At 44.4% G+C, this 16,275-nt stretch overlaps 3 protein-coding genes across 3 annotated transcripts; 1 reads left to right on the forward strand and 2 right to left on the reverse strand.

Moving 5' to 3' along the window:
- Positions 1-1,012: 1,012 nt before the first annotated feature.
- Positions 1,013-5,689, reverse strand: O0I10_004269 (uncharacterized protein; the record flags this gene model as incomplete). Its single annotated transcript, XM_058484330.1, has 11 exons — positions 1,013-1,210; positions 1,270-1,378; positions 1,476-1,756; positions 1,821-2,113; positions 2,178-2,333; positions 2,389-3,499; positions 3,564-3,710; positions 3,773-3,823; positions 3,880-4,191; positions 4,252-5,436; positions 5,495-5,689. 11 exons carry the CDS (start codon positions 5,687-5,689, stop codon positions 1,013-1,015), a joined length of 4,038 nt encoding a protein of 1,345 aa, XP_058344955.1.
- A 2,257-nt stretch (positions 5,690-7,946) lies between these two features.
- On the forward strand, positions 7,947-10,669 carry O0I10_004270 (uncharacterized protein; the record flags this gene model as incomplete). The annotated part of the gene is made up of 3 exons (XM_058484331.1): positions 7,947-8,654; positions 8,715-9,381; positions 9,435-10,669. 3 exons carry the CDS (start codon positions 7,947-7,949, stop codon positions 10,667-10,669), a joined length of 2,610 nt encoding a protein of 869 aa, XP_058344956.1.
- Positions 10,670-12,780: 2,111 nt separating this feature from the next.
- O0I10_004271 (uncharacterized protein) lies at positions 12,781-16,096 on the reverse strand (the record flags this gene model as incomplete). Its single annotated transcript, XM_058484332.1, has 9 exons — positions 12,781-13,499; positions 13,559-13,826; positions 13,887-14,322; positions 14,386-14,504; positions 14,558-14,653; positions 14,718-14,734; positions 14,790-15,152; positions 15,213-15,492; positions 15,548-16,096. 9 exons carry the CDS (start codon positions 16,094-16,096, stop codon positions 12,781-12,783), a joined length of 2,847 nt encoding a protein of 948 aa, XP_058344957.1.
- Between the last annotated feature and the right edge of the window lie 179 nt (positions 16,097-16,275).

The following is a 16,275-nucleotide window of genomic DNA, read 5'->3' on the forward strand; positions in this document are numbered from 1 at the left end:
ACACTATTCCCGAAAAAGACAACTCGAAACGCCGATGGATGGGATTGTTTTCAACGCTCCCCCTCTCTCTCGCTCTACTACTACTACTGCTATAGTCTGCTTTATCGACATTCCAGGGGTAACCCATCATATGTTTCATCACTAAAATATCTTTGGCGGTATGGGAGTGTGAGTGATTGTGGGTGTGGGTGGGTGTAATTGCCAAGTGAATGGATGATAAGCATTAAACCAATCACAATGGTTCCTAATTGTGTGTGTGCGTGTGCATGTGTGTGAATCAAGAGTATGCTTGTAAAGTGGTAATAGCAGCGATGAGCGGCGGGAATATTCTTCCCTTTCTTGCCTGAGACACACTAAGATAAAATGTGTTTTCATGATGCAATTGGCGATCGCTGCTCAGGTGATCGAATCTATATTCCCGCTCAATCCACTAAAGTATTATATTACACACGCGACAAAAGACATTTGGGGGAAACACAATGAGTTGGGCATTCTCATTGTTGCCAAGACGTCCTTTTGTGTGGTGTCTATTATCTGATCATCACCACCAGCCACATGGGATGGCATCCCATATTCATGCTCAGCATTCCATCTCATGACAACAATGACCTTTTTCCTAATTCTGTTGTATTGTTACAAGAAGATGAGCTAACAGGAGGTGTGAGATTGTAGTCGACACCTTGAGCCATTGTACATCCATACATGCTATATCTCAATCCTGCTCCTCTGCATTTATATATACAACCCCCCATGCGCCCTCCAGGCAAGAAAGGCAAACAAAAAGTTACTACATAGTCAAGGATGATAAAGAGCAGAGGTATAATACTTGCTCATTTACTCCCCCAAATCATATGGCAAGCGGAGATTGAGTCATGTGTAACCCCAGTAGCAGCACTTTGCAATTTTTGATTTGAAACCAGAGAAATAAAAGTGAGTCTGTGCGGGCATCATTTAAAAGTCAAAATGAAGTTGTGCTATCTTTTATATTAAGAGCGTTATTATAAATAATAATCTACTGCTGCTGCTGCTGTTGTTGTTGTTGTTCCTCCAGCTCTTTGTTAGGTTCCAGGTAAAAGATGTCTTGGAATTGCTGGTTTCTACTATGCACAATGCAACCCTGAATGACCAATGGTTCTCCGACAAGGTATCCATTTCCATTATAATAAGTAAGGCGTGAATCGTTGCCTGGTATCATTTGAACAAGATCACCCTAAAAGAGATATCACCTATCAACCACCCCATTCCATCATCTTCTTTTCTCATACTTACAGTTTCCACATGTCGTATTTCAATGAATCGCTGATCAAAGGCGATCACATAGGGGTGATGATATACAATGTTGTCGGGATGACTTTCCCACTCACACAATAGTGCCGATCTATACATGTACATGCATTGTGTCAGTCACTGAAACCGCATAAGCGTTTCTCCTCAATGTCCCCGATCCTCATAGTCGTCCCCCATCTTTGACTTACGTTTCGTCACGCGGAACCAATGATTGGTCACGGTTGTTGACGTAAAATGCAAACTTGTTGTAACACAACAGGAACTTGCTTTGCATACGATACATGGCCAAAGGTCTCAATCCATCGCTTCTTTGTTCCAAAAAGTCAAATTGAGGATCTTGTTCATTGGGGATACTGCGAGAGCTGCTCAAATCTTCAGGGTCGATGATCTCAAAGGCCTTGTCGCACACCACAGCAAATTTGGATTTCAAGAAATGGATATTCACAGCTTGAGCTCCTACCGAGAATTCCTAAAAACACCCCATTTATCAGTACCATCATCTTCTTCCTATAGGATGATAAAGTGGACGTTACCTTGTAATCTTCGAACCAAGGTGATTTGGAACTATGGCTGCGGAAGAAGCCTCGATGGCCAAGACTAATACCTCGCGATCGGCTTTCGGATCCAATAGAGCGGATAGGCTTAAGCGCTGTGAAAATGGTGTATACGGTCTTTTGCCTGGCATAGACCACAAGTTCAACACCATGACACACACCGGTTTGGAAAAAGTGAACAGGCTCGCTTATTTCATGTGCTAATCGATCGGGTGCTTTGCTGTTTTTGGGTGAAGTAAGCTCGTCCAATGGATAAGCGTATAACATTTTATCTGCAAGGTGCCATGTTGTAAGTTGTTTGTCCGCACAATCATGCAAGACGAAATTCTGTGTTACCTGCAAGTACCAAGAGGATCTGATATTTCTGCATCACCCCAAGTTGTGTCACATTCCGCAAAGAGAGGATTGGCCGGGCACGTCCACCCTTCAATGGCTTAAAGTAGACACCCACACTTGTGCCTATAGCCAACATCTCGACATTGTTCTCGGTCACTAGATGGTATAATAATGAGCATAAACAATAGATAACAAGAAGCACGCTACTTACCAAATGGCACGGTGCTAGTGACCTTGCCACAGCCTTCACTGGTAGAAGAAGCACCATAATCTCTGAAAAAGGTACTCTCCATGCTGATGATATTGAATGCATCCACCAGCTGCTTGAGGTCACTACGTGCTTGCTTGAGAGCAAATAGCCATTGGTCCTTTTCTTGTTGACTAGCACACTGCAAGTAGTATGTCTCTCCATGGCGACCAGGATGCGTGAGGACAAGTGACAAGTTTTCACTACGCATGGTGAGTGATGGTTTCAAGCTGGCATACGTTGAGCTGCTCGTCATGGATAGCTGTGATGGCAATGTGAAATCGTTCTCGATGCCTTGGACATGCAACATTTGCAATGGGATGGGACGACGCCAAATCTTGTATTCGGTGGTATCACTTGTCTTGCGAGCTTTGGTAAGCAGCACAATGTGGTCAAACACAATCACGTGGATGAACTTTTCACCAATGTCAAGACCCAAATTTTCCAATTTCAAGTCGCCACGATAATAAATCTTGCGTTGTGGATCAGTGAGCTTGAGATCGTAGAATTCGCCTTGACGGCACGTGAGTGCGTTATTCAAAAGAAGGATCTCAACACGCGTCTTCACCGTGGCCGTGAGTTGATCACACAACTTGCACACTTGGGCAATCTTTTCATTGCATTGAGCGAGTATCTCGTATTCAGGATCCTCCTTATCGGTCTTTTTCATCAATGCTTGCAGCAAAAGTGGATAGCGTGGTAGACGCAAAACCGGCCGAAGCAAAAAGTGGCGGAAAGGTTGTCTGTTGAGTCGTGGATCGGAAAGTCGACTTGTCAAGAATTCATTAAAGGCTGGATTGGATCGCTTCAAGTCGGCCACAATATACTCGGCAAGATTGACATTGGGTACATAGAGAGCATAGGGGTCACGGAAATGATCAAGGTGCTTGAGCAAAATATCACCAATGCCAGGAATACATCCATCCTCATGTTCCTTGAATCGCTCGTACAAGTCGTTAAAGAGATTAATGCTGAGTTGCTCCAATTCGACATGATTGTTGAACACATCTCGTGCAAAGAATTCCCATTCGGCTTCATCAATCACTTGAGATTCTTTCAATGGATCAATAATTCCCTATTACATGGTTGTTGCTTCATCAATAAAAAAAGTTCATGGCATATAGATATATGCTCCTCACCTCACGCAACAATTCGAGATCCTTGAGATATTGCTCTTCACCATAAATGATTTCATTAATGGCCTCTTGACGATCACGCTCACGCTTATCCACGGATTGATAGAATTCAGGATCCATACGCTGACCCCATGTCTCTGCCACTTGCATCTATACATGACCATTGCTCTTAGTTAAATACCCTTACGCATGTTTGTATATATACCACCTACCCCTTCACTGTGTGCAATGGTTCTTTGGGAGACACTTCTTGCCAAGGCATCCTAATACCATTCATCAATACGCGTTTTGCATAAAGGTCACCCTGCCAATTTCTTACCTCAGTCTCTTGTTCTTGTACACTCGCTTTGTTGGGACAACGGGGTGCATAACAACCTTCACCAGGTTTACATCCGTTCACATAACACCGAGTCATGGGAGTATAAACACCAACCACACGAGTGCTCTTCAATTGGAAAGTCTCTTCAGCAGAACCTTGTACAATTTGTCGTTTGACCTTGTTGAAGGGATCCACCGATACCAAGAGTCGTTTGGGTGAAGAATTGTGCAAGGCGGTCAATAGGCCCAAACAATATTCCCGCATGTGTTCATTTCCTGGATATTGGCTTTGCAAAAGTTGCGTCATTGTATCCTATTCATCATGTCAATGATGATGATGATACCATCTAATCCAATCCAATCTACTACTTACCAAGGCTTCTTGACCCGTAAATGCATTAGGATACTCATCGGTAAAACTAAGTTGACGCAAACGAACCACCTCCTTGATACTCCTTGCAAACATCTTGGCGACCACCGAAAGTAGAGCTGGATCCGTCGACTCGAATAGTACTCTATCATCATCATCATCATCATCGGATCCTGTGGGGACTACGCCTTGTTCAGATGGAGCAGGTGGTAAAGGCTTGCTCTCAAGACCTCCTTCATCTTCTTGTTCTTCATCACTTGAATCCTCCGTGGCATGTTGTCTTGTGCTATCTTTACGAAGTAACTGCTCCCGAAGCTCTTTTCTTGCAGCATGCTCAGCTTCCAATACTGAAGAGGGTTGAACAGTGGATGATCTGAAACGACTAATAAAGTCTTGAGCGGGTGGACGAGCATAGCCAGGAGGTGGATACGAGATTTGAGGTTGAAATGCATAATATCGATTTCCACCAGGCATAGGCATGGGCATGGGCATTGGCATGGGCATGGCTGGTGATGGTGATGGTGAAGAAGAAGAAGCAGGAGGAGGTGGAGGACGATCACCACCACTATGAGGCATAAGCATCTCGGATGAAATGGAAGGCGATGGTACAGGAGGTGGATACATGTGTTGTTGTGGTTGTGGAGGTTCCTGATGAGGTCGTGGAGGATATAAGGGTGTTGGCATGGCATCTGGATGTGGCATGTGAGGCGATAAATGAGGTGATGTATGTGCCGATGATGGAGAACTACGATAATCATTGTCATTGGGTGGTTGCAATTCATGCTTCTCCTGATGATAAGGTGACGATGGACGTGGTGGATAAGGTGACTCTGGACGATAAGGAGCACTTGGCGTACGTGGAGGATACAAGGGTTGATGTTGTTGTTGTTGTTGAGGTGGATACATAGCAGTATTAGAAGGATGTGGTGGTGGATATGGCATTTGAGATGATGGTGGTGGATACATTTGAGGAGCAGGCATTGGCATTCCTCCTCCTCCTCCTCCTTGTGGGAAAGATAACCAACGTTGATCATCCCGAGGATCACGAGGTGGCAATGGTGGTGGTGCTGCATTTCTTGGTGGATAAGATGGTGGATATCCTGCTCCTCCTCCTCCTCCTCCATTGTTGTTGTTGTTGGGTGGATATGGCATTACCATGCCTCCCTCATGGTAATACGGTGTTTGTTGCTATGATACATCATGTCAGCCGATCACTCTTACATGTACATAGACATCTTTTACATACGCTCGGCATTTGCGCGTTGTTCATAGGGCCTGTATGACCTTCAGAGGCACGATTGGTATTGCCGTCGTCATCCGTCGAGTATGACCCTCCAGAATGGGGTATCGATTGTTCAGACATGAGCACCTTCTTGGCGTTGGAATACAAATGACCAGGTACGCTGAGATGGGGTGGAATAGTTTCGACTACAGCCAACATGGTGAGTTCGATGGCAATTGCTCTCTCATTGGCGCCATTGCATACTTACAGAATGGAGTGTTCTCGAGTAGCAGACCCAACCTTTTGCGTGCTTGGACGAGAAGAGAAAGGGCACAGACTCGTGTCCCGAGCTTGTTACTGTTTTAGACTTTTGAAAGCGCGCGTTCTTAAAATCCCTCCGCTGCAGTATTCGACATTTAACGATCCATTCAATCATGATTCTCAAGCACTATACCTTTATCGTTTCCTCTATGTAACACCAAATCTGTACTTGTAGCTTGTCTCATCCACACATGTCATATATGAAAATGCCGTTTCCTTTGTAAATGATGTAATGCACAACTTGTCCCTCGTATTATTAAAGCATAATTTCGGAGAAGAAGCTTGATGTTGACTATGCAATCATGTACATACCCCACGTATTATCCTTCGCTATTAAAGTGGTCACCGCATTCTTTGCGTAAAGGGCTTATAAATGCATTTGCACACCCAACTATCTGTTGTTTCATCCTTGGCTTGCTAGATCAATGCTACAACGGTAGGCGGATCAACGAATCAGGTCGATACGCCACTTGACATTTTATAAGAACCTTCCATACATTCCATACATTCGGGTTAAAAGTGGCTCTGCTCTTGTGGGGTATGAAGATGTCAGCCTTGAAGCATCTCGTAAAGCACGTTTGCCTTGTCATGTTTGCCCCATCGAATACGCATGCATTTTCTCAAGGATCAACTTTGCTAAAGGACATCACTAAACGTTAATGACCAGCAAACGATTGTTTTGTCAACATCGCAAAAGGATCGTCCATCACGCATAGTTTTGTAAAAGTTAATGAATATACATGAAAAGCATACCACATTACGAGACCGATCAATCATGGCATGACATACTAAGGACAATGCAAAGTTCAATGATGGTTGCCCATGTTTCATATTCACATGGTTAATATGAACGGAAGAAAACATGTGAAAACTCCTGGAGAGGGCGATGATGAAAATTCATCCGATCTTTCGGTGATTAAAGGTTGCATCATGAAGCCGCATCAAATGGTGAGCAATCAAGTATGGACAATGGCGATAAGAAAGGATTTGGTATCCACAATAGCCTTGTGTTTGATGTTGTGTTTCAATGCCTGTATCTTTATAAAGATCATAACCTTATCGAAAAGTATAAAGTACATTGTCACTGGGATGATCATCTCCACCTGTCATTGGCTGGGAGACGTAAATGATGTTTGTAAGTTTGTACCTGTCATTGTGGACCCCCACCCCCAGGTCCGAAAAATGGTGACACCAATGGCATCGATTCAAGGTAGAAAAATAGAAAGATGATAAAAACTCTTGGCAACACATGTACAAAATTGAGTTTTACCCATAGACATGGATTGACCCTATGGCAGGTAAAGTAATGGTGATATGGCATGATCCCTTTATATCTTTCATCAACGTGAGGAGCATCATGACGACCCTGTTTTGTTGTTGCCCTGTTGTCGGAGATCCCGGGGAAATCCTCAATGCAGGTATTTTTTCCGTAATGTAGTAGAGTGGCCAGTATAACCGGACGACAAGTTAAAAACATCCGGATCTGCTAATGCCACTTTTGAACAAAGCTTTCCCACGAAAACATCATTTGGCAATTGTAGTATATATATGTATGTGCATGTCAACTATGTGCTGCGTGTGATGTCTCTCTGATAACTTATCGGCGACTTGATCGCCCACTTGTACTGCTTGTCAATCTATGAGCCGACTAGACCCCATATGTGTTGTGCTTACGATTTCCCTTACTTTTAACTCGTTCCCAGCCCTCTCTTTTTTTTTCTCAGATCACTTGCTTATCACGTTAGATCTCCAGCAGTATTATCGATTAGCCGATCATCACTCAACTTTATACCAACCATGGATTACAATCATACCAAAGTCATGAAACAAGTTGATTTATTGTATGGATAACATGAGAGGGCGAATAGGTTTCCATTGTTTGTTTAGGGGTCATTGTATTGCAATGAGACTCAACCATACAGCAAGAAGGATTGTCCTGAGTCACGCACACGACAATTGAATAGTGAGAGTGGAAGGCTGAAAAAAAGTCCGCATGATTGTGATTTGTGCGTGTGCTCCAAGCTTCCTTATACGACATATCCGAAAGAAAGCAGCTACCATAGTTGAATTACATCTTTCTCCTCTTTTTTTCTTCTCTTTTTCTATACCACTTGTCTCTACTCTCAATAAACACGCTACGAATCGTTATGTTCCCATGGATCATTCGGAAAAGCCCAACCTACGTTTAAACTCGATTGACAAGCAGCCTTTTGAAAAAGAGTTGACTGCATTGTCGCCTTCAACACCTTCCGGTGTGGCAGCCACGCTCTTGTCCGACTCTTTATTTCCACCCAAAAAACCAAAATCTCCCAATGCCATGGACGACGACAATGACAGCGATTCCGACGCCTCTGAGAATGGTGGCACCGGCAGCAGCAAAAAGGACCCATTAGCAACACAAGTGTGGCGGCTATATACCAAGGCAAAGGACACCTTACCTAATGCTTCACGCATGGAGAATTTGACGTGGCGAATGATGGCCATGACACTCAACAAGCACAAGCTAAAGTCGTCGTCACCTTCCACACCACGTTCAGAGAAAGGCGACGAGCATATGGATACTACCGAGTCTTTGGAATCACCCTCTTCTACAAGTCATGCCACTTCACCACCAGCTCCAGATGATAGCACTGAACTTTTATCATCATCAGCACCGCCTTACATGATTGATTTCCTTAGCGGTGGTCCTCCATTTCAAAGATCGGGTAGCCCTGGCATTGCAACCCCACGGCAAAATAGACATCCTTCTCAACAATATCCACGAAATAAGAGCGTGTTTGTGTACGGCTCCACTCGTGCAACATCATCTTCATCATCGGCCGCGGCTCCGTCATCTCCGTCCCACGTTGCATCACCCCAAAGTGTAAGTTGACTGATAATGATACAAGAGCGTCAATGATTAATCATTGTAAAAAAAAAGCAGGTTACGGACAACAGTGGATCTTATTTTGCACTAGCAACGGCACCTAGCAACAACAATAGCAACAGCATCACTATCCCTGTTGACATGCCAACCGATTCAGATATGGAACAAGATCATCACCATTACCATGAACCCACCTCGCCTTTCTCAGGAACAGGTTCTATCGACACAAATAGCTTTCTCAGCCATTCAATGCCAGCATATCATCATGTCAATTCAATGCATGGTCAAAGCTTATTACTTCAACACCCGCATCATCCTACTACTACTACCACCACTACCACCACAACAACAACGGATATCAACACGCATCATCAGACCTCGCAGGCGCGGTCTTCACATCCTGTTTTGATTCCAACATCAACAACTCTTAATAATGCCAATCCTACGTCTCATCATCCTGCCTCTATGAATTTGGATGCAGCTGCTGCGGCTGTAGCTGCTGCTGCTGCAAGTCGTGGTATTCATCCAGGTGCAATGAGCTTTGAAGATTTACTCTCAATGTATTATGCTGGTGGAAACAATGCTACTGCTGCTGGTGCTGGTCATGGTGCTGTCACGTCACCTGGAGTAGAAACAAGCATGTTATCATCTCTTATTGCTGGTCAAAATTCTGCTACAACGCATACAAATGATTCATTTCATACTCCTGTGACATCATCATCAGGTATGTGCTTGTCTTTGATATCAATGCACAAGGTTCTCATTCTTTTGTTATAGTTCCACGACCCATTGTTCCTCAAACACCACCTCCACCACCATTGGCTACTTCTGAATCAGCTCAACAATCCATTCACTCACCCAAAGTCACCAATAACAAGCCATCATCTTCAGCGAGCAACAAAAAGTCTGATGATGGCTCGAAAAAGGAAGGATCAACGACGGTCTGTACCAATTGTGCTACAACCACCACACCACTCTGGCGTCGTAATCCGGAAGGACAACCCTTGTGTAACGCTTGTGGTCTATTTCTCAAGTTACATGGTGTCGTTCGTCCATTGAGTCTTAAAACGGATGTTATCAAGAAACGCAATCGTAGCGGTGCATCGAGTGCCAATCGTAACGGGGATGGAATGAATCGAGCCAACAACAGCAACAACATCAGCAACAATAATAATAACAACAGCAATGGTAGTGGGAATGGATCAAGTGCTGCTGCTGCTACAAAAGGAAAGGCTATTCTTCAAGCCAATCCTGCATCATCCACCATCAACAGCGGCGCTAATGCATCACAAGGATCTACGATGGGTGTGATTGGAAAGCGTTCCAGTGGTACAGGCATGATTAATATTGCTCCCAATGGCGGTATCAAGGTTTCCATGCAACCCATTGCTACTGATACAACATCCTCTCCTACCACAACGACGTCACGACCCATTGTCTTTGCTCAACATCGTACAGCATCCACGAAACGACAACGACGCCATTCATTGAGCAATGAGGAAAAGGGAGCATCTACATCATCATGTTTGGAAGAGTCTTCGGGATCATCATCAGCTATTATGATTTCGGGATCGATGCCCAATCAATCCATGTCTGCAAGTGATCGATTCAGGCATATGTTATTACCCCAACAACAACAACAATCAAGGAACATTCTTCCAAACAGCCAACAACAACGTTTACCTCAACATCCACCATCAGCAGCAGCTGCAGCAGCGTCTTCGGTCATGCCCACAGTGGGTAGTGCGCCAACAACGAGTTTATCATGGATGGGAATGATGGCTGATAACAGTAATAATCCAAACGCCTTTGGTTCTCCTGGTTCATATAACAGTGAAATGTCTCATCATCCATCGTTATCATCACTCACGCCCGAACAATTACAACAATTACTTCTTATGCAACACGCCGCCGCTGCCGCCGCCGCTGCCACATCAACAACGTCATCAACACCGCCTTCTATGAATGCGATGGATCATGATCATCATCCTCATCAGCACACTTGGTCATGAATCGATATGCACTCTTTTTATATCTCCCTCTCTTTGTAATGTAAACCACCCCCACCATGCTTCTTTGTTTTTGTATATGCCTCTTTTTTTTTTCCTTCCTCATTCCTTTTGTTGTTGGCGTTGTACACCCATCACCTCCCCCCTTTTTGTTGTGTTTTCTAGATTGACTATGCTCTCACTCCCAATACCATTCTGCTGACATTTATATAAATCGTTCCATTTACTAGGCGCCAACTGGCTCGGTTGTAAATCTGATGCGCCATTGTGATGCGAGATCCTTTGAGAATGTAATCGAATGCATAACTGTGATGGGAGAAAAAAATGCTTCCTTTGACAACATGAAAAAGAAAACGCCCTCGTATGAGACACTCACCTGCAGCTGCCTTTTCGGGGTCCCCTTTTTCCCTTGACACACCCACATGCACTTCCAGCACATTTGATCCATGTAATGCGGTTAACGAAATATCATTGAGAATCATCCATCGTCGTTTGTTACTGCTATGCTCTTCAATTGAGAGCGATTTGTAATCAATAGGGGGAAGGAGGTGGACCTAACAATGAATGTAATTTGATGCATCACTGTGATCCGAGTTTTTTTGCAACATACAAAAGGCTATGTATGTGGGCGCATATGTACAGTAGTAAAATTGTCATTTCCCTCCCCACTCCATCTTTTTAATAACGGGGATGTGTATTAGGCGTACAAGTGATTGATTTCATTGATAGATTTCTTAACACCCGCCCTAATTTGGACGATGTATGCATAGACAACATTAGACCTAGGCCCCTCAGACCTAATTCTGGTATATGCGCCCTCACCACTTTATCAGCTCATGGATCAAGTTATCAATGCATCATCCCCAACAAACAGAATACCCACGCCCAATGCACAATAAAAGGATGTTGTCGCCGCCCATCATACTCCCACACGTTTCTTTCTTCTGTCATTCTTCTTTGATTGCTTACAAGGTCAAACTTCCAAGATTTTGTATGTACGTATCCCATTTCTTGCAAACTTTGTGAATAAGCGCTGATCCTTGTGGTCTATTATAAGGTTTCTTTGTTATCCTGCTCTCATTGTTGTTGACGTCGTCCTCATTGTGATACCTTGGATCCTTATAAAAATGTAAGCCTAATCGTATTGTTTGAAGAGTCACTACTCATACACGCTACCTTGTTTCTTTCGATAGATATAGCTATCTCCCATGATGCATCTTTTTGGTTACGGTGCCATGGTCTACGTACGTCGGGTGCTGAAGTTGACATGGTGCATATAGCAAAGTCCGTATGCTTTATGTTGACAGCTTTCATTAGCGGGGATCGGCAGCTGGGTCCATCCCAGGCTATGCCAGGAAATCCACCACATCCGACAATCGAAGAGATCTCCTCCAAACAATGTGCAGGCTCTTGGAAGATCGATCATGCGTCGACAAAGCCTTTGTATCAGCATGCTCCGATTCATCGCAGCCATTACACCAACGCGACGCAACGAAAGGTCGGCTACTGGATCAGCTTGACGTAGGGAACGCTGAGATGGTACATTGACAACCTAACCCATCTTACCCTCTCCAAATGTTAAAGGCGTCGCAAATAAAACCCCATGCATGCACTCACAATGCACGTCCTATACGCCATCCTTATCACACTCTATGGTAGTTTTATAAGATAGGAGACACATCGTCTAATACGAAAAGCTCTACAACTACACTTGTAAATTTGAAATTCATTCGTTCAACAGTAATACAGATATAATGTTCAAGTTGATACAATGGATAGATGACTGCAGAGCTCTTTTTCACGCGCTGTACATATACAGATCATTCAAACCACTATACCAAAGTAGCCTTCATTACTCATACCATGTATAGAAGTGCACATGTAACGCTTTTATATAGCTGCTAAAATGATGATAGGGCTGGGTTGGATGGGTGGGGGTGGTGGTTGGGTGTGCGTGTGGGATTGGATGGGTGAATGGGTGGTAGAGTGAACATGATTGCAGCACACGTAGTGGTAAGCCCTTCCACGCAAAATCGACGTTTACGAGCGAAGCGAGCAGTTGGCGGGCTAGTCAACATTCAACTATTTTTATAATAATAAAGATTCATCCTATGTTATACTTGTTTGGGGAAACATAAGGGACCAGGATAGGCACCTCCATACACCATTTGGACACGCGTACCAAACTCGAATGGGTTGCCATTGTAAGCAACAAAGTCAGCTTGATGTCCTTTTTGAATCGATCCTACTTGATCTTGCAATCCAAAGATATGGGCCAAGTTCCACGTGACCAAACCGACGGCTGCTTCTTGAGTCAAGTTGGCATTATGAGCAAGATTCCATCCGGCTTCCCAAATCATGTTGCGTGCACTACCATCGTCAGGATCAGTGCTGCCAAGACCCACACGCACACCATGCGCAAGCAATACGTCCAACACCGAATCAGATGTAAGGGGTGGTCCATACAAGCATTGTCGAGCCTGCCATGATTTACCATAACAGCGACCTGGTTTCAATATCACTGGAATATCGGCATCGGCAAGTGCATTTGCTGCCAAGTGTGCTTCAGCACCACCCAAAATGACAAATCGAGTCTGAGGCAGCTCTTCCTTTTTTAATCGGGCAATGGATGCAATCTCGTCCTTGTTGTCAGTCTCAACAACCACCGGTATTTCGCCATTAGAAGCACGTAAAAAGAGAGGATCAGGGCGTGTCACGACATCTCGAATGGCTGCTATTTGCTGAGATACGGTAAGTTTGGCCGTGGCGGAATGGCTAATTGTAAAATGGAGGGCTGCTTCTCTTTCAACATAGGCATCGCTCACACCATAGGCTAGATGTACGTATGTTAATTTTCTTTTTCATCTATGATTTCTTTATGATTGATGATACCTGTATCTTGCACACCAGTATGGAAGGCAACAGAAACACCAGCAAGTGTATAATCCCCATCGATCAATGGCTGCGATATAGAGGTAGTGATGCCTGCTCTGAACGCCTTTTGCATATGAAGCCCATTGAATTGCACACCATAAGCAGCACGAGACATTTTTCTATGGAGGTCCTTATCGAACAAGTCATGCTTTGCATAACCATCCAATGTCGCTGGCTCAGCAATGATTTCTGTCAAGCCCAATGGTGCACCAGCAAGAAGAATACCCTAAGAAACAACACCATCAGAACCTTACATATCAAATAGGGAGGAATGATAACGACTTACAGGTATGACAACACCACCATTGAGATCGAATTCAGCTGCTTTCTCGTCATTGATGCAATTGGAGCTGATGCAGGTGACTCGACCCTCTTTGATTGCCAATTCAATAGGACCATCATAGGTTTGATCAGGACCTGCATGCAATCGACTGATGTTCCGTAACACAAACGTATCCACATCCGGTGCACAAGCAGCCTTCGTATCATGGACTTGCATGGAGGTTGCTGGTTTGGGAGGTAGCGAATGATCCGATGCTTGTACGTGCGTTTCATGCTGATTAGTGCTTGATGGCTTTTGAATCTCCTCGTCGACATGCTTGGCCCATGAGGTGTTGAATTCTAGCTCCATACCATCGATAACAACATGCTTGGGACGTGCACCCAGTGTCAAGGGATGTTGATCCCAAACCACAAGATCAGCGTCTTTGCCCACTTCAATGCTATAATCACCACACATACCGTTTCAGTATCAAGTATGGATAATGATGATGATGATAGCCTACCTTCCAATTCGATAATCCAAACCCAATGCTGCAGCTGGTACACTAGTCACTGCCTTGAGTGCATCATGCTCGCTAAACCCATAATGGTATGCCTTTTGTGCTTCATGCATCAAATCTCGCTATGGTATTATGTCAACCACTGGTTTTCCAATGTTGATATTCCAATACTTACTGCATCTGTCACTGGATGATCGCTTTTGAGTGCCACAGGGATACCTGCCTCGGTCAAAATACTTGGAGCTTCCACATTGGTGTCCCATCCTTCATGCTGTCATCATACAAGAGGAGGCGTTAGCCGTCTTGTTATACTTGTCCTTATCCCATTATTCTACCTTGTATCCCCACATGTCTATCATAAAACATTAGCTTATGGTATAAAGGGAACAAATCATCGTAGCGCATACCTCCAAATGTTGCAATAGTAATGTTGGTCTTGGCTCGCTTAATGATATCGGGCACTTGCCAAGCTGATAACGCATGATGGAATGCAGCAATATCGAAATCAAACTCCAAAGAATGACGCACCATAGCTTCAATGTCTTGAGGCAAATAGCAGTGGACATTCAATTTGACTTTGTGCCGCATGAGTGCCACCAAGCTTTCCAAATCCAAATCCTCTGGGAAAGGCTCATCCAATCGCACACGGCCTTTGGATCCAGCATGTGTCGAATTCAATCGTATGGCAGCTTCACACCAATCATCTTGAGCTCTTTTCAATGCATGAGCTTCTTGGAAACGCTTCCGGAAAAGGTAAGCTTCGCCCATCCCTTTGATGAAACCAATTTCAGTAACCATGTAGACATCTCGTCAGCATCGTCGCTACTCACGTGTCTTTGGCATCTCGTGTCGTTCAAGTCCATACGCGCGTCTCGCATTTTCTCCACACGCCATCTTCATGTAACGCCATACAAGTTCATCTTTGGGAGCATTGGCGGTAACAAGCATGTCTTCTCCTGATAATGTGGGCATAGGTCTTAGCTTAACCACAGCAGCTTCTCCGCCCATAAGATTTCCAGATCCAGGAAGAATCAACGAAGTAGTAACACCGCCACTTGCAACCACCTTCAGTGCAGGATCACCGGGGTTGATAGCATCAATCACTCGTACCTATTACGAAATCGTTAGAGTAAATAAAGAAAACCCATATCATTATCCCACATACAAACGGTGTCGTCGGCTGTGTCATTTCGTTATTATCAACGACGGCATTGAGTTCATAAAAGCTTTCCACCAGCATATGCGAATGCATGTCAACAATGCCGGGCGTGACAACGCTTCCTCCCGCATCGATCACCTTGTCCACTTGAATCTGATCTCCACGATCTCCTCCTATGTCGCGTATCACACCATCTTGTACGAGCAAATCACCATCCACATAGCGATCGCCTAACCAGAGATGACCATTCTTGATCAATAAGGTGCTGTTGGATGTGGCACGTGGATTGGTTCTTGAAATGTTGTCAATGGAAGGAGATGGCTCTTCAAGGATGGATTCACATTGCGAAAGACCATATTCAAACGATGCGTGCCCAATACCCGGTGAAACAACCTTGTCATGGTGCGAGACAAAGCCATCTTCCAAAGAAGGTAGTTGGGAAGTCAAATACAACGAAGTCGCAACAAACAAGGCAATGGACGCAGCAATGACACCATGGCGTCGTCGCCGTTGTGCTGGAAGAATCGGACGATCCGATGCCATCTTGGTTGACATGAGGCAATGAATAAGAGAGCGATAGAACGCGTGAGAGAAAAAGAAAGAGAGATAAACAAGTAGGCCTATATGTATGTGTGTGCCAGTACGATCGCCCATTCCCCACGCACACACATCATGATCGTGACATGCGTTACACACACCCTGTGCATAACTGATTTTCCTCCGGCTCTTCGGCA

This window comes from Lichtheimia ornata, assembly GCF_029851405.1.
Source record: "Lichtheimia ornata isolate CBS 291.66 chromosome Unknown scaffold00015, whole genome shotgun sequence".
Taxonomy (NCBI): domain Eukaryota; kingdom Fungi; phylum Mucoromycota; class Mucoromycetes; order Mucorales; family Lichtheimiaceae; genus Lichtheimia; species Lichtheimia ornata.